The sequence below is a fragment of the Leucoraja erinacea genome, chromosome 24 (genome assembly GCF_028641065.1).
Source record: "Leucoraja erinacea ecotype New England chromosome 24, Leri_hhj_1, whole genome shotgun sequence".
In the NCBI taxonomy this organism is placed as follows: Eukaryota; Metazoa; Chordata; class Chondrichthyes; order Rajiformes; family Rajidae; genus Leucoraja; species Leucoraja erinaceus.
This window is the reverse complement of record NC_073400.1, coordinates 20,987,620-21,007,184: the sequence shown is the minus strand read 5'-3', so window position 1 is coordinate 21,007,184 and position 19,565 is coordinate 20,987,620. Positions and strand designations below refer to the sequence as shown.

At 41.0% G+C, this 19,565-nt stretch overlaps 1 protein-coding gene across 2 annotated transcripts in view; it reads right to left on the bottom strand.

The window, feature by feature from the left end:
* Positions 1-957: 957 nt before the first annotated feature.
* LOC129708765 (E3 ubiquitin-protein ligase TRIM69-like) overlaps positions 958-19,565 on the bottom strand; it is a 32,820-nt gene continuing 14,212 nt past the window's right edge. For both annotated transcript variants that reach the window (XM_055654721.1, XM_055654722.1), the window contains 9 exons: positions 19,052-19,078; positions 17,759-17,785; positions 17,382-17,408; positions 14,592-14,627; positions 11,819-11,845; positions 11,085-11,111; positions 6,871-6,894; positions 6,215-6,241; positions 958-3,340 (listed from right to left, as the gene is read on the bottom strand). In XM_055654721.1, the coding sequence (XP_055510696.1) occupies positions 2,820-3,340; positions 6,215-6,241; positions 6,871-6,894; positions 11,085-11,111; positions 11,819-11,845; positions 14,592-14,627; positions 17,382-17,408; positions 17,759-17,785; positions 19,052-19,078 (743 nt within the window). In that variant the 3' untranslated portion in view covers positions 958-2,819. The remainder of the gene's footprint in view (positions 3,341-6,214; positions 6,242-6,870; positions 6,895-11,084; positions 11,112-11,818; positions 11,846-14,591; positions 14,628-17,381; positions 17,409-17,758; positions 17,786-19,051; positions 19,079-19,565) is intronic.

Below are 19,565 nucleotides of genomic sequence, written 5' to 3'. Positions count from 1 at the left end.
TTGGCCAGCGAGTCCCTCGTGCGTCTTTAATCACCTTTGCTCGGGTGTAATACCAACACATCCGACATTATCTTCTCCCTCTGAAATTGCAGGTTAAATCTTATCATGTTGTGGTCGCTACCCCCCAGTGGTTCATTGAATTCACTTATCAAATCTAGTTCAATAAACAACACTGAATCCAGAATTGCCTTTTCCCTGGTAGGTTTCACTAAAGGCTGCTCCAAGAAACCATCTCGGAGGCACCCCACAAATTAATTTCCTTGAGGTCCAGTACGAACCTGATTTTCCCAGTATACCTGCATATTGAAACCAGCATTGACCACCGTGACATTGCCTTACTTACGTGCTATTTCTATCTCATGGTGAAACTTGTACCTGTATCCTGATTGGGGGCCTGTAAATCACCCTCAGTGGGGTCTATTGATATTTTCAATTTCTCAGCTCTACCCGCAGGGAATATACATCTTCTGATCCTGTATCACCCTTTACAAAGGACCGAATTTCATTCGATACCAGCAGCTATCCCACCCTTCTGCTCACTCTTCTGTCTTTGTGCTCCCAGCGCCGATCCTCGTGCAGCTACGTCTCTGTTATTTCCATGTCATTATACCTATGAATTTCCAACTGTGATAAAAGCTCATGAACTTTGTTTATTATACTATTTGCATTCAAATACAACGCCTTTAATACGCAACACACCTGCTCTCCTCTCACACCGGTCCCGATTAGAACCGAACTTACTCTCTTATCCCTTCTGAAACTTTCCGTCCTATTACTTCTGGAGACTTCTGAAAGTTTCCTGCACTCTCTTTCCCATTAACTCTACCCTTACACTTTCAAATGTGTGTTCCTCCTCCACCGGCACTATTTAATTTAAAGTTCTATCTGCGTCCCTGGTTATACGGATTGCCAAGAGTCTGGTACCAACAGGGTTTAAGTGGAGTCCGTCCCGTCGGAACAGTCCACTCCTTTCCCAATACTGGTGCCAATGTCGCACATATTCAAATCCATTCCTTCTACCCCATTCTTTGAGCCACGCTTTCATCTCTCGAACCCTCTCAAACCTATGCTAATTTGCATGTAGCTGAGGTAGCAATCCACATATTATTACCCACTTGGTTCTGCTTTTCAAGTATGTGCGCAGTTGTTCAAATTTCATTAGCAGAACCCCTTTCCTCGTTCTACCTACGTCATTGGTACCCACGTGAACCACGACGGCCGGATCTTTCCCTTCTTACTCAAGTTCATCTGGAGATCAGACGAGATGCCCTGAACCCGCGAACTAGGCATGCAACACAGCCTTCGACTAACTCGAACCTCGTCAAAGAGAAAAGTACCAACGTCCCTAACTACACTATCGCCAAAGACTATATTTTGATGAAGGAGAACTCAAAGAGCAAAGTAGACTTTGATAAAATTCATTGAATGAAATACATAAGAAAAACAAATGATTGTATTCATTGAAAATATTGAAGATATACCGGCTCAATATCTTTCCATGATTTAAACAAAAGACGTTGACAATTCCTAGACTACAAATGGACTTCAAAAACATATAGTCACGAGCAAGACAAAATTGAAGTTTGGGCTTGCTAACAACGAAGATAAAAATGGGGATACCCTAGATCCACACATAAATATATAGGCATGCTGCTTCATGACGAAAACTTGAGGAATTATAATTAAATGGGCTAAACATTTTCTATTGCTGTGGGGGCTGCTGTGATTTATTTATACATCAAACAAAAAAAATATGGAATCGTTGACAAGTAGCAAGTGAACGGCCCAAACTTACAAACGCCCCCGTCGCGAGCCTGGAAACTGCAAGTTTTCCGAGCTAATTCTGCTACCACCATAATGGATTGGTTATGGCTGCCACTGATTGTCGCCCGTAACGGACGATGATAGTGATGTCGACATTTGAAGCATGGAAGACGGGCAGAAAAGAAGAGGGAGCAAATGGAAACAGACGTGGCATTGCAAGTGAAACAAGGCGCTCCAAATTTGGAAGACTTGAACAAATTGGATGAAAAGAGTAAAATATATCATAAAGAAAAACAAATCGACATACTCATTCCAAATTTGTATCGAGAGATTTGGATATTGCAAGGCCTTGGTTAATTCTTCTGTAGCAAGCATGTCTCCAAGTAGGCGATGACAGTTTGACGAATCTTGTTTACAATATATGCATTTTGTGTATCAATAACTTGTTTGGTGAACTGCATAAGTATATCTGCTGAATAATTGCCAAGTAGAAATTCATGCTGAGGTCGTTTTAAGCATCACGGTATATATTGTATTTGCTCCTATACAATAAAGGACAAACCGTATTCGAGACATTAAAAACACCACGAATAATCTGCAATAACCATGGGAAACTAGGAATAATGAAACTGAGATTAGTATATTCATTTAACACTGTGTATAAACCACGCATGATGCACTAAACGGCGCTAAACGGAAGTCTACAGAACGTATGTGTCAGCTTCATGTGTGTAGTGAATTCAGTTCAATGGGGGACTTCCGTACGACATCAGTAAATTGAGACACATCAAACAAGGAACAATAATAAACGGAGTAGAAATTCAAAGAAGCAATTTTATTTTGTCAGCTAAATTTTTGCAGTTAATGTAGCTTTGCTGCACAGACAAACACAAGGAATTCCTTGCCATTCGTTAAGCAAAATAACACAGGAACATTGCTGGAATACTTGAGTGCATAGATGTTAGTAGTCTGTAGAAGATTGTCATGTTAATACCTCGTGGGATATGCAAATGCTGTTCGACTAAACATATCGAATATTTTTTGGAAAAATGCGTTTACACGATAGAAATATAGCTGCTAGCTTCAGTGCTCACCCAGAGCTTAAAGACAGGAAATACCTTATCAGTGAATTTACAAGAAAATGTGTGCAAGTGGGCACCATCATTGGAATTGTAGAAGGACAATCGCCCACCTTCGAAATCTAGGTAGATTCCGATATTACTTAACGGAATCATCAATGTTGATGTTCCGAATGTCCTCATCTGCGCGGCCGAATCGTCAATGTTCCACAACATCAACATCCAGCAGCCTTCGCTTGGCGAAAGCCGCGTCCATCTGTTCATGGGCACTTGACGTTCTGACACTCCCACGCTCCACACTGAACCGAGGCTCACTGATACCTCCCAATATTTTTTCCCGGACAGAATGCCATCACTGGCCCAGATTGACCAATTATCAGAATTTTTCATCTTCTTGTCTGAGGGCGACGTCGTTTTCCATTCCGACGTACCAGTTGTCCAGTTTTTCGAAAATATGAACTGTGGATCGGATGATTCTGGGTTCATTTTCACCGGCACTAGGAATGCAAGTTCGGAGAGAGTAATTAAAATCATCGTTAAATACGTTTACTATTGTTTCGTTAACATAACAATCTGTTTGTTATATGAAATAGAAAGTGTCAATTGCACCCAGGTACATTCCCTCCCGGTATATGTAAGCTTATCTCATCCTGTCAACATTTATGCCTTCATTGAATGTAAGATGCATACTTCAAGGACATTTTCATTCAGTTTACGTGGTCGATTTGCTTTAATGTTCTCTATACGAAACACCCATTTGAGTTATTGAGAAACAGTGATATATTTACGATATATGAGGAAGACAAGACAAAAATATAATCCTTAAAGGGACTTCGATGAAAAATTAGCTTGGACCGTAGGTTCCTTTTAGTATATTTCTGGCCATTTATGCGTTGCGCCACGGAAATTTTGCGAGATACTAAAATAAGGCCTGAAAAGTAGAACATCAACAGAGCGCTCCATTCCATCCCTCTCATCTTCCATACCCTTTTTGTCCATAAAAGCCAAAGCTCATGGCATAAAACAGTAGTGGATAAAAACAGGATGACTAATTGAGACGGGAAGGGGTCCCGAAAGAAACGTTGTACCCACTGATAAAATTCCTCTCAGAGGCCTTGGACTCGCATACGTGGAAGGGAATGTGTGAGAATAGCAGGGCGAGAAACATAAATGTGGCCAGTGGCTCTGATATTTATGTCTGTCGTGAACTGCGATTCAGGTAGACATAGAAAACCCAGAGGTATATTTCTGGAAGTCTTATTATCGGAACAGCCAGAACATAGCCAGATTATCTGGGGAAATAGATTGGCGTCCGTACACGAGTGCCAACATGTGGAAGTAGATTCTATTGTTATCAAGTTTTACTGCTACTTTTCAATACGTGGCCGGTTTTCATATGCTAACTCGGGTTTGGGTGTTCTCCATAAATAATTTCTGATTTCCACTGATTCGTCGCAAGGCCAGGTCATGATAAAAGTGACATTTCACATTTAAGTACGAAACCAGTTCAAAGTAGGAAACATTTGGGCAAGTAAATAATCCGTGAAGCGGGGGGCGTAATAATCATAGATCATGATGTATCTCTACATGATCTATGTAGTTGATGCACAAACAACTCAGGTTTATAATCATATTGAAAAAGCATTCACAACATGGCGCTTCGGAATCGGCCTGCCTAATTCCAGAAAACACATTTATCAAGTCTTCAATAATATAAAAGGGAAATTATGGTTTGTCGTGCAGGAAGAAAATGTTTATCTTTATTGTAGTTGTTATAATATGCTTAATTGATATTTCGTTTTTAAATGTGCTATTAGAACGAACAAGTTGCAGTGCATTCCTTTAATTATTCGCTAGACTCAAATAATGTCTGTAATGACATTAACATAAATGACCCAAATTCCATAACGTTGCAGTTGTTTCCATTTCTGAAAAACAATTGACCGTCCAGCATAAATGCAGAAATATATACCAAACTTTTCAACACCTCGGCAGCTTTAGCCGTGATTATGTTTGTCCTGTTCATGTGCACCGGATAATAACGCGTCATTTAGAATAGAGACATTTGGTCAAATTGAGCGCGGTCCATTGGGGCGAACGAAGATGATTGCGGCTTTCGGTTGGGTTTGGCGGTGCTCACAGTTTACCTTTGTGTTATTTGGCTGTCATTTTTCTTCCCAAAACGAGATCATATTGGGATCCAGTTTTAGGAATATAGAAACATACAAAATAGGTGCAGGAGTAGGCCATTCGGCCCTTCGAGTCTGCACCGCCATTCGATATGATCATGGCTGATCATCCAACTCAGTATCCCATCCCTGCCTTCTCTCCATACCCCCTGATCCCTTTAGCCACAAGGGCCACATCTAACGCCCTCTTAAATATAGCCAATGAACTGGCCTCAACTACCTTCTGTGGCAGAGAATTCCACAGATTCACCACTCTATGTGTAAAAAATGATTTTCTCATCTCGGTCCTAAAATACTTCCTTCTTATCCTTAATCTGTGACCCCTAGTGCTGGACTTCCCCAACATCGGGAATAATCTTCCTGCATCTAGCCTGTCCAAGACCTTAAGAATTTTGAAAGTTTCTATCAGATCCCCCCTCAATCTTCTGAATTCTAGCGTGTACAAGCCAAGTCTACCCAGTCTTTCTTCATTTGAAAGTCCTGCCATCCCAGGAATCAGTCTGGTGAACCTTCGCTGTACTCCATCTATGGCAAGAATGTCTTTCCTCAGATTGGGAGACTAAAACTGTACACAATACTCCAGGTGCGGTCTCACCAAGACCCTATACAACTACAGTAGAACATCCCTGCTCTTATACTCAAATCCTTTTGCTATGAATGCTAACATACCATTTGCTTTCTTCACTGCCTGCTGCACCTGCATCCCTACTTTCAATGACTGGTGTACCATGACACCCAGGGCTCGTTGCATCTCCTCTTTTCCTAATCGGCCACCATTCCTAATCGGTCACCATTTCCTAATCGGCCAACACCATTTGTGTTTGCTTCATGGTTATCTAACTTTACGGGTGTCATACCATTTCCATTTACAAATATGGAAGATGGTTGAATGTCCATTGTTCATCATGCATTCGAACTGTAACTTGATGATAACTGTGCTATCCTGTGGATTTCGAGGAACACGTGACTTCAAATCGCATTCTGGGTCATCACCCAGCCTGCAGTGACTTTTGCTTCAATGTTGTGTTCAAATGTAACCTTGTGTACGTTTGGACTGTGAAGCAGTTGATATTCAATTTAATGACATGAAGGTATATAAATAAGCACCTGCTTCTGCGGTGTGTCGGCACGTCCACATTTGTGTTGGGGAGGGAATACAGAGCGAATATATCTCATTCTTACCTTTATTGTTCTTGATGGTGTCCCAATCTAAATAAAACCATATTTAATTATTTTAAAACAAATAATGTGTGTCTGGCACTTTACGGCTAAGATAGAAATAACAAATTCCATATAAAAACAAGAAAGATTAATGACTGAAACGAGGAATTGAAAGTAATAATTTTGGTGTACTTTAGTCCAAAAGCCAAACCACGAAAGGGGGGTCGGCTCACTGTATGTTTCATAATGCCATTGATCTCTTGGATGTACATGGTGTCACTCACTCTTGTTCATTCAAATAAAAGTAGCACTTTTGGAGAATGCCCAAGTTAAAAAAGGAAATGGTCGACCATTTAGCCTGCCGGCAAGGCGAAGGAACTTGCACTGCATTGCTTGGTAAGGCATATGCAGAGCTCTCAGTGACTGGATCATCACAAATGATGAAAACAGCAATGTTCGCGGCATGCAGTCAGGTCGCTAGTTAGATGCTTTTACTGTGCCCATTGTGATAAAAATGCAGTGCATTCATTCTGCCTTAATTATCTGCCACAAGTACCGTGTGTGATATTAAAGGGAAGTTGCGTCGTCGTCAAGATTATGGGAGGAAGCAATACATTTGACATATTTTGTAAGTTAAACGAATCGAAATGTTGCCGTTTGATTGTATTGCTACTTACCTGATGCCTGCAAACTGTGATCAGCTAATGGAATGAAATGGAACCGAATTGTAAAATCAAACAATTTATCTTTTAACTTTTTTCGTTTTAGTTTGGAGATACAGCGCAGAAACAGGCCCTTCGGCCCACCGAGTCCACATCGACCAACGATGCCTGCAAACCCTACACACGCTAGCGACAATTTTACACTGAAAACCAAGCCATTTAACCTAGCTTTTAAGTGTGGGAGGAAACCGAAGATCTCAGAGAAAACCCACAAAGGTTACGGGGAGAACATACAAACTGCGAAAAGACGACATCCTTAGTCAGGATCGAATTTGGGTCTCTGGCGCTGCAAGGCAGTAGCTCTACCGCTACTCTATCGTGCCGGTCGGTTAATGTTTATCCGATAGATAACATATGCAGATCACCTTGGAAAACGTTGAATCTATTGTAAATACGCTGAATGGATTAAACCCCAGATTCACCGACATTATGCAACTCAAACACTGCACTCCATGCGGTGACCGGATTGCGGTAGTTAGGTCCGAAGGTTGGGGTCCAGGAGTTGGTTGCCATATAGATTGCTCTGGAGGGAGGGTTTCGTGTCCTGGTTAGGCCTCGATATCTTGTCGCAGTATCTTTCAGACACAAAGGTTAACCCTGCTTCATGTGACTGTGCCATACAATTTAGGATTTCTCACATCACGGGATGTACCGTACGGCTTCTGAATGCGAGATTAGAGCGGAGGGTTCTGCTTTCCAACAAACAAATCATGAACTCGGATATAGCTGCCTTGAGAACCTATTCGTCACTATGCTGAAATGTTATAACTATAAACTCAGAGGAATTCACGTTGGCAGTCCTGACAGCAGTTTGTTTCCTACCAACTGAGCGTATCATGGTTAAAACATTCTCATCACTTGCCTTGAAGCGAAATGCATTAACGGCATATTCATAATAACCAGAAGCATCACCCAGACCAAACTCAATGTTGTGCAACTAACATATAATCAGCATGCGCATGTGCCACCTGAGGCCCAAGCACCGTAGGTTATTTGTACATAACCAATAAAGTCGCCTACACTCGCCACTCGACACTCGCCACTAGCCACTAAAATCGCCACTCAATTTCTCTGCAAATAACAAATAATCTTTTTCGTTCATGATTAAAAAAAACAGTCGCTTTCGTCACCTTTCTTAGCGAAGTAGACTAAATATCTTACGTTGCCGCGTGATAACTGTGTTTTGTATAGACATAATTCCTTTATTCGTGTCGACCTTCCTGATCTCTGTATTAAATACTGCTCAGTCTGCAGCACCGTTATCCCGCCTATACAGTCTTGATCACCCTTCCGTGTAAAGCAGTGATTTGTTCGTAGCTCTGTCAGTTTTCCGTGAGATTGACTATTTACATTTTTTTAACCAAACAATGGCCAATATATTACGTAGAACTCTTTAATGTGCTAAACTCCTTAGAAATAAGTTTCACACATGTACTATATGACGATCTGAGAAAATATATCCGATTGCCTTCAGAGGTGAGGTTATCCAACCGACAGCAAGCTACGCATGTTATTAACAAAATGGGAGAGTTTTTTGAAACGGAAGAAATTCTATGTATGATATCAAGGATCCATGTTACAAATATCCGACAATATGCGCCTACACAAGGCAATGACTGTACATCGGACTTTGCGTGCAGAAGTAGCTATTCAGCAGAAATATATTTAATTATAAATGTTTATTGAATTAGACGCACATCTTGATGACTATCGATGCGATCGTAAAATGTGATTGAAGCATAGAAACGTAAAAAATAGGCGCAGGAGGACATCATTTGTGCCTGCGAGCCAGCACCACCATTCATTGTGATTATAGCTGATCATCAACAATCAGTGACCCGTGCCTGGCTTCTCCGCATTTGCCTTGATTCCGCTAGTCCTTCGAGCTCTATATCACTCTCTTGTAAATTGATCTCTACCGCCTTCTGTGATAGAGAATTCCACAAATTCACAACTCTCTGGATGAAAACTTTTTTTTTCTCATCTAAGTGGGCTCTCCTTTATTCTTAGACTGTGCCCCCCCCCCCCCCCCCCCCCCGGTTCTGGACCCCCTCAATATTGGGAACATTTTTCCTGCATCTAGCTTGCCCAGTCCTTTTCTAACTTTATACGTTTCTATAAGATCCTCTCTCATCCTTCTACATTCCAGTGAATACAATCCCAGTCTTTCCAAACTATCCTCGTATGACAGTCCCGCCATCGCGGGGATTAACCTCGTGACCCTACGCTGCACTGCCTCAATAGCAAGGATGTATTTCTTCAAATTAGGAAACCAAAATACACACACAATACTCCAGATGTGGTCTCACCGGGGCCCTGTACAACTGCAGAAGGACCTCTTTCCTCCTATAGTGTTATTTTTAATTCCATCATATAAATCATTAATATATATTGTAAATAGCTGCGGCCACAGCAACGAATCTTCCGGCACTCCACTCGCCACTGCCTGCAATTCAGTCAGGAACCCGCCTATCCCTACACTTTGGTTTCTCTCTGCCAAATAATTATCTATCCATGTCAATACCCTACCCCCAATATCTTATGCTCAAATTTTGCCAACTAATCTCTTGTGTGGGACTTTATCAAGTGTTCTGGAAGCCCAGATACTCTACATTCACTCTCCTTTCTTCATCCATTTTACATCACATCCTCAAAAATTTCTAGAAAATTAGTCAAAACGGATTCCCCCTTCAATTATTTACTTACCCCGTGCAGTTAATGAACGTAAAAAATGCCATTGTCAAACAGTTAAGTTGAAAGTAAATAATAATGTTATATCAATATAATAATTCAGCGGCATGGGCGGAATAATATTGGGAAAATAATATAGTGATGCGAATACTGCACTGATCGGTCTCACAAATAGGATCAAAGTATTCAATTTCACCATCATGCCCAGGTTAATCGCAGAATATCATTGTTGCAAACGAATGGACGTTGTCATTCTGTCTCTTTTTATTCCTTATTTTATATCCATCTGTGTGTCCCCTGTGAACTGTAAATAGATGTCCCCACTATCATGTGTCCGCAGAAATTGTTGTAGAGTTGGCGGTTTGAGAATATTCAGAATCTCTCATGGACACAAGGGGTATATACAGGAAAGAAAGGTCTCGTTCAAATCCTTCGAATTGTGATGTCTTCTGCGGTTACGTTCTTTAAGCCAACGAAGTACATTTGATAGGGAAGCAGGCTTCATGGCGTTGCATAATATCTTCCCCCGTGATAGTCCCTGACGATGAAGTGTTCAAGGCTAAAGGACGTTCTTTCGGAATTTGCCTTAGTTGAGAGATGAAGCAAGGGGTGTGTGAGTTGCATTGACTGACAGCAAGTTAAAACAAATATTTACAACCAGTTACTGAAACATTCCTCGTTTACCGCAGTCACTTTGTTTATCAACAGGAAATGCGGCCTGCCCGTCTTCTGTAAAATAACACTGTAAGTGTGAGCCGTAGTTAGCATTGTGTTTTTGCAGCAATCCATCTGATATTACGTTCATCTCATTTTGAACATCGGCTGTTGATTAAGTCGTCCAGGCAATACTTAATCCACGCTCTAGTTCATTCATTTACAGACATAATATTTCTGAAGCTGGTGTAGAACAGATGGCTTTCTTTTTTAGAAGCTGCATTTTCATGGCCATGGATTTGATAATGCAAATGCAATTCAATGTCAAAGTGGTTGTAATCGTTTCTCCTGGCGAGGATGGTCATTGTCTTGCCCAGATACCATCTGGAAGTTTATAGCGTCTGCAACTATTTTCCAGACAATGTTGTGAAGAGCTCTATTATGGAGTAAAGGACGTTTTTGCAGATGCAGGTCCGTAGTTCCGAGAACACAACCGAAATGAAAACTATTAATTATGCCGTAGTCCTCCACCATACACAATCAACTTTCACTGCTAAACTGAAAACATTGGAAAACATCCCCCCCCCCCCCCCCCCCCCCCCCCCCCCCCCATTCCCCCCATTCCCCCCCCCCCCCCCCCCCCCCCCCCCCCCACCCCCCCCCCCCCCCCCCCCCCCCCCCGAGAGGTTTACCTCAATAATTAGCTGAATGATGAATTGGTACACGTTACAGGTAATACGGTTGACATCGACGACGATGTCGCTGATAATTGCAATCATCCTGCAGATGATGACTGGTGTAATTTATCTAAAATGACAACTTACTGCATTGACCTTTGAGGTCTTCTAGTTCTGGGGACACACGAAATATTTCAAAATGAAGGGGGGAAATCAGTTGCGGAAGGAAATTACAACGACGTGTTTTTCAATTGAAATGGGCAATAAAACAGTTATTAAGTTGAATTAGCTAAAGTTAACCTGTTGATGTGTTAACGACTGTTTCGAGAAGATATTGCTTTGCCGGCCATTATTTTTAACCAATTTCTGTACATATTTCAGAAACTAATTTGCTGCACAAACGTATGCACGATTTGAGCTATACGTTTTATTTTCGAAATGCTTGCTCAACCTTGAAACACTTTTCGCTCGCCATAATGTATTTCAATTCTCGATTCATGCGATATATCCACGTTTCAAATCCAGTACATATTCAAGGATATTGTTCAGTTTCGTGCAAACAGTGCCCAATGTCTTTTGTAAAGATATCTGCAGTCATTTCAGAACCCCTTTTATAATACAACCTACCTTAAAGCTAGGGCTCTTGCTACATCTGAGTTTCACTACAAATCATTGATATGTTTTATATAAATGTTATATTCTGCAAAGACTATTCAACAATTTTTTGCTCGAAACCATATTTCTGATGGATACTGACGGTATTCCAAACTATATATGTAATTTTGTTAAAAAGGCAGCAGCCAGAAATATCGCGACTGGGCCAATCCTAGATATATTTTATAGATGACTAAATATAACACAGACTGATTTTACCATCTTACCAATGTTTTTCTTCCTCAGCATTTCCTCTGGAAATACAAACACATTTGTCAGGATTGCTTCCGACATATTGATGCAACATTTACGAAGAAAACATTGGCGGATATAACCGCCAATGTTTGCGAAAGTTGGAGGTAGTTGAGGAAGATACTATCACAATGTTTAAGAAATATTTAGACTGGTACCTGCATAGGTTTATATGGGTACGGGCCAAACCCTGACAGGTGGGACTACTGTAGATGGGGCATTTTGGCCGGTGTGGGCAGGTTTGACACAAGGGCCTATTTTCACTTAATACGACTATGACCAAATAGTGGGCGCCAAGAGGCGAGGTGCAGATAATGAGACAGGTGTCCCAGTTAATGTGTACCATATCCCCTTATGCCCACTATCCCCGTGTATATGCTGGTGCACTGTCTATGAATGGTGTTGCCAAGTGAAACGTGAAGACATAAAGAGGACATAAAAGTCGGTGTGGGTCAATCATGATTGGAACGTATGAAGAGACTTCAAAACTAATGAAAGATTTTGAACCAAAATTTAGTCAATCCCATTCCTGCCCACATATACTTCTCAATCTGCTGAAATCCACCATCAGATTATTTGTTGTTTCAGATTCCATGATTTACACTCCCTTTATTCTCCATCGGGTCCAGAAGAGTTTTATGAGAATGAACCCAGGAAATAGTGAGGTAACATATGATGGGCATTTGACTGTGTTCAGCCTTTCCTCACTTGAGTTTAGAAGGATGAGGGGAACCTCAATGAAACTTATCGCATAGTGAAAGATTTGGATAGATTGGATGTGCAGAATTCCACCACTGGGAGAGTGAAGGACCAGAGGTCACAGTTTTAGAATGAAAGGATGTTCCCTTCGGAATGATACGAGGTGGAATTTATTTAGCTAGAGGGTGGTAAGTCTATATAATTCATTGCCACAGACGGCTGTAGAGGCCACATCAATGAGAATTTTTCAAGCAGAGAATGAGAGGTTATTGATCAGTAAATGTGTTAGGGGTTGTGGGGGGAGCGGGGAGCAGGAGAATGGGGTATGGAGGGAAACATGGATCAGTCGTGATTTCATGACGCAGTAGTCTTGATGGGCCGAATGGCCTAATTCTTCTCCTATCAATTATGAATTTATGAACACTGTTATCGTGATGTTTTAATGTTACATTGATTTATTTAAATAACTGATTCTTTAATAAGCGCTGCTTTAATCGTGAATGCTTTGGTGAGGCAAATTAATCATTTCCCTCTTGGTAATATTGTCCACTAACATGGCCAGATTTTAATGTTTCTAAAGTACTCAAGCTTGCCATGATCTATCTATATTACTAAAAGTCTAATCTTGACTGCTTTTGGCCCACTGTGCTGCGATTTCCGAGAGAACGTCGCCACCGACGGCCGTCATTTTTGGTCACTTCGCTCAGAGCCCCCTTCCGCCTTCCGGGACCAGAGGATTTTTCCCATCGATGAAAAATAAGAGAGATATAAATGTTTTTTTTTAAATCCCCGCTCTCTCTGCTGCTCCCGCTGGCGACAGGGGGGGGGGGGGGGGGGGGATATAAAGCCCGGAAGTGTAGTACCTCACTCAGTCTCTGCCAGACCCAGAAAGCGAGCGGATCACGGCTCTCTGAGCTGCGAGTAACAATGAACGCACGTCTACTCCACGGTGAGTCCCCGCGATGCGGCTGTAAAGTGGCTGCAGCCCAATTGTTTGCCTCGCCTTTTTTTTTTTAGTTTGTGTTCACAAAATGAATTTTGGTTGTCAGGTGGCTGCAGCCTAATTGTTTGCCTCGTCTTTTTTTAACAAGTTTGTGTTCACAAAATGAATTTTGGGTGTCAGATGGCTGCAGCCCAATTGGTTGCCCAAATGGTGGAGAGGTGGAATATTGCGTTGGTGACCAGCCCTCCCGTATGATGCTGGGACCTAACAGGTCCCACTTAGTCTAGTAAATAACTAAAAGTCTAATCTTGACAAGTTCCTGTCTGTGCTCTATATTGATTTTGGAAAAAAACGCTAGCAAAAATCGTTATAATTTTAGCCATCTTACTCAGTCTTGCGTCGCTGAGGCAACACCGAATATTTTTCCGTTTGATGGAATATCAAAAAGGTTTTGATGTTTAAAAACTCTTAAGAACAGCTGATTTGTCCTCTCGCCTGTCAATCACCATGATGAAGGCTGCGCCCCTCCGGGGTGGGGGGGGGGGGGGGGGGGGGGGTGTTGGCATGAGTATGAAGCCCAAATGGTATGAAATTGCATTTGAATTTGGTGGCCAGCACTCTGCTAGAAATAGTTTGACATTGCATTTGAATTTGGTGGCCTGCGCTCTGCTTGGCGTTCTCGTGACAGCTTCCTGTTCAATGTATTAATTTCTCACCATCTCCTGGCTTCTCATAGATTGATCCAGTCCTCTCTTCAGGGCCCTATTCCAAAAGCACATCATCTTTAATGGAACTCGATCGCCAGATTTTCGACGTTGTTTGTTCTCTATCTCTTCAAAAATTATTACGATAGTACCTTCGCTGGAAAATGGAATAATCCAGATTGCGCTTGATATTGCGCGTAATTCATAGGTTGCTGTGTGGTTTTCTTGCAACTCGACACTGATTTTCACATTATTTGCAACTATTCAACGGTTTATCAATTACATTCAGAACGGATATTCGGGCTGCCGAATAAATAACGGATATGGCAGTGGCACTCATCTGCGAAGGAAATATATATAGGGAAAGAACAATGTTGAAAGTTAGGTTGATTACTTTCTCACCTTTCATTTGCAGATCCTCTCTTAAAGAATCCAGTTCTGCAAATGCAAAGGATATGTGATAATTGTGCAGTTCCAAGCAAGGTGATTACACACCCGCACGTTTTCCTTGCGATCAACCTTACATCACTAAATTATTATCTTATAAAATTAAAATATATCTAAGGGGATAAATAAGGCATAAATAAAAGGGGAGTGTTAGCAGTTACGTTACAGGCGAAGTTAACCACGCGGCTAACTTTTTTTTAAAAACGGAGATTTTATATTGATTCCATGAGATCACACTTCCACGGTGAATACGAGAGAGTATTCTGAGGGATATGACATACAGGCATTTAGACGAACAAGAGCTGATTATGGATAGTCAGCATCCGATTGAGTTTTTTGAAGGCGTGATCAAAACGCCGACGACGGCAGAGCTGTTGAAGTTGTCATGTGGATGACTTCAGCAAAGCATTCGGCAAGGTTCCGCATGATATGCTGCTCTGGAAGGTTATATCGCATGGGATCCAAGGAGAGATAGCTGAATGGATAGGAAATTGGCTTCATGGAAGGAAGCAAAAGTTTGATGGTGGAAGGTTGTTTCTCGGACTGGAGGCCCGTGATAGTGGTGTGTATCAGGTTTCCGTGCTGGGTTCGTTACTGATTGTCATCTATATCAATTAATTGGATGACAGCGTACACGAGAAGATTATCAACTTTACAGATGATTCAAACGTGCGTGGTATGCAGATAGTGAATACGGGTGTACACAATAATGTGCAAGCTATTAATTGATTGGCCAGGCTGGCTGACGAATTTTGATGCCATTTATTGCCGAGAAATTGGAGGTGTTGCATTTTGAAAAGTCAAACATGTGCAGGAACTACAAAGTGAATGGTAGGGCTCTGGGGAGTGTTGCAGAGCAGAGGGGTCTAGGAGTACAGGTGCATGACCCCTTGAAGGTGGAGCCGCGGGTAGATGCGGTGGGCAAAAAGGCATTTGGCCCGTTGGCCTGCATCTGTCACAGTATTGAGTATAGAAGATGAGAGTCGGGTCGCAGTCGTATAACACGCTAGTGAGGCCGATTTACATTATTATGTTCAGTTCTGCGCACGGTTGTAGACATATGTTGTCAAGCTGGTAAGGGTACAGAGAAGATTTATAAACATGTTGCCAGGGCTAAATGGCCCAAGCTATGGGGAGAGCTTGAGTAGACTGAGACTCCAGTCCATGGAGCGCAGGAGGATGAGGGGTGATCTTACTGAGGTGTAAAAAATCTCAATCGGGCTGATGCAAGGAGTTTCTTGTCCAGTATAGGTGAATCGATGACCAAAGGGTATTGACTTAAGGTGAAGGGGAAACGATTTAATAGAAATATGAGGGGTAACTTTCTCACACAAAGGGTGCTGGGTGCATGGAACACCCTTCCAGAAGAGATAGTAGTTGAAGCGGGGATTATCCCAAAATTTACGAAACAGATAAACATTTACATGGATAGGACAGATTTGGAGGGATGTGGACCAAACGCGGACAGGTGGGACTAGTATAGCTGGGACATGTTGTGCGATGTGGGCAAGTAGGACCGCATGTCCTGTTTCCACACCGTGTGATCTGTGAGAGCATAAGCGATCTGTCGTATGCTTGAATCAAGTACATTATCTTCTTATACGCAGGGTCAAAAATATATTTTAAGAACTGTCTGGTCAGATAGCCTAAAAATGAATACAGTTTTCCATGTGAAGTGTTTGGAATGGTGTCGGAAGACGCTAATTAATACATAGCGCTGTGTCCATATGTATGCTTTGAGCTTTATTGGCTAAAGGAGACGTGCTACAGATACGTGCATTATGTTGCAAGTGAATGGTTGTCGTCACTTTATACTTATCATGGAAACAGAAACATGCTAGGGCAGATACACCGCCATGCATTATGTGATGCAAGTTACACCAGCATGGTTGTCGTCACTTTATACTTATCATGGGGGCCGAAACTCGCCCAACATTGGGAACATGTTTTCCAGTCTGTCCAGTCTTCTCTATAATTTTATATGTTTCTACCTAGAGTCTATCTCTCTCTTAAATCATCAGCCTACTCATTCAACCTGTCCAGGCCACGCTGCAACCTCCTAAAAGCCACTTCACAGTTCACACTGCAACCTCCTAACAGCCACTTCACAGTTCACACTGCCACCCAGCTGTGTGTCATCCGCAAACTTGCAAGTGTTGCTCCTTATTCCATTTATCTATATTATACTGCATCTGCCACGCACCTGCAATTCAACCTCATTAATATATGTGTGTTGCTCCTTATTCCATCTTGCAAATCATTAATATATGTGGTAAACAGTTGCAGCCCCAACACCGAGCCGTGCGGCATTGTACTCGCTACTGCCTGCCATTCTAAAAATGACCAGTTCCCTCTTACTCTTTGCTTCCTGTCTGCCAATCAATTTTCTATCCACGTCAACACCCTACCCCCAATACCATGTGCTATAACTTTAGTCACCACTCACGTGCGGGACATCAAATGTATCGAGTTATGAAGTGAGGAAAAAAATGGGAAACTATTAAGGCAGCATTCAAACATGTGCTGCAAATATGGTTTTATTAGATAATATTCTTCAGTTGCAATCCATTAACTTGCAATCCATATATTCTTGACTCGCATTTCACAGAATGCCTTCACTCATCGAATAGATGGCCAATTATAGCAAAATAGGAGATTCCGCTGTTATTACTGAAAGAGCCACAGTGAAAATCTATCCATTCGATGTCTCATTTGGCGTTGTAATGTAGCGTTTCAGTACTTTACCTGCGTTTTTTTCACGAAGCTCTTCATCTGCAAGATGAAATTGGAGGAGCGTCTAAGTTTTGACAAAAAAGATTAGATGGCACGTGATCAAGTCATAAGGGCGGGCATGTCAGAATGCTCAGGGCCGTATCATATTCTGCAGCGGCATTTTTGTTTTATTGAACATATTTCTATATGTATTTCTCACGAATGTTCCCTCTTGTTCAAAAAACACATATTTATTGTCAGTCATCTGCGCATTTGAGAATATACATGATTACGATGGACTGTGATTAATATAAATCGCGCTTTAATAAACGGGTAATGGGCAGCACGAGTAATTGGCTTCATCTATGAGGGAATAAACAACAATTCAATGGTTTGAGCCTGGTTCTCACCGTCAAAGATGCAACTCTGTCCAAGACCTGAAGAGAAATGACGCATATGAAAGCATTTATTCCTTATAATTGCTAGCGTTTTTTGAATGAGTAGCATTGTTTTGGGACATAGAAGGATTCGTTAGGACGGGTGCAACATTGTACCGCCTCGTCTGCAAATACTATCACATTCGATCTAATTTGATTTGCTGTATACTGTCTCATTTTATCTTAGAGCAGTGGAGGGGGGGGGGGGGGGGGGGCACGGAATACATAGAAAATAGCGCGATACATTCAGTCGTGTACTACGCATTATGTTAAGCAAATACAGAATGAAAATATTCAAAGTCGCATTGGGTAAACCACGACGTGGCAAGGGTTAATTTGCAAATAATAATTAGCTAAGGCTATTTGAATTGCTGTTTAAACGACTGAGAACAAACTGTCCACAGCTTCCCAGCAAAATACTTTGTACCTGAATCAGCCATCTTGTAAGTCATACCTTGTGCTAATCCCCATAGAATAACGTCTCCGATAGAGGAATGATGTGTCGCTCGTCCCCTCGGAACCAACTAACTAACTGTAGTTTAACTTTCGATTGATTACATTCAATTGTCAGAATTTATTGGGCCTGGTGCAACTTTCTATTTGTAAATACACATATCATAATGTATTGGCATATTGCTGTTAACTAACGTTGCCACCATTCCGGTTGATCAGAATACATTATCTAATAAAGTGCAGTAAATAATATTGAAATAATAAAGAAAGTACTTTAATGAATTTAAAGTTATTGTATAACAAGTATTTTTACACTACACTGAAGCACTCGATATAAATGATTGACTTCATAACAGTTTTAATTCTTGGTCAATCATAAACTGAACTTCCATTATTGTGCTACTTGGTTAAAAATAAATACGTGTGGCATCAGGCCTTCACGCCATTTGCTCAAAGGTTACCGAATCAGCGAGATGCAGGGCAGATAAGGTGCTTATCGCAGATATATTGTTGTTTTAATTAAACTATTATATTATACACATCGGAAATCACTTGTGAGCAATAATGTGTCTGTTGAATAAAACTGAAAAAAATAGCATGTTTGTATTGTTCCTGTCAATCCTCCAGAATTTGTTGCTATTTGCCTGTATAAAATGTGCCATGGACCATTACAAATATAACGAACTTTGCTAAAATGAGTCGCAATAGCTTCTGTCCGAGGAGCCAATTATCACGTAAAAAATAAAGCACATCATTGACATTAGGCAGTTATTTATCTTATTTCGAACAACATCCAGCTTGCATGATTGTTACCTCTTCTGCCAGTTCTGGATGCTGTTTCTAAGAGGATGTAAAGGAACATAATCATTCCCCAAAACCAGTGGTTTTATGAATCGAAGTTTCCGCACATTCATAAATATGTCCTGATATCTTTAGTTCATGCTTGTTGTCCACTGCGCATTCCAAATTGAATAAATCTATCAAACAGAATGGACTGCATCAATTTGCATCCGCTGCTGTGGTGCTCAGCATACACAAAATGTTCAGATTATTTGCCATCGCTATTGCACCAATCTTTGAGATCCACTGACACTAGGTGGGTTGTTTGCTATATGAAAAATACCAGAACAAATCATCATATAAAAACAATAATAATAATAATAATAATAATAATAATAATAATAATAATAATAATAATATTAATACTTATTAATGATTATTATATTATTATTATTATTAGATGATCTGATGATGATTATTATTATTATTATTATTATTTTTATTATTATTATTATTATTATTATTATTATTATTATTATTATTATTA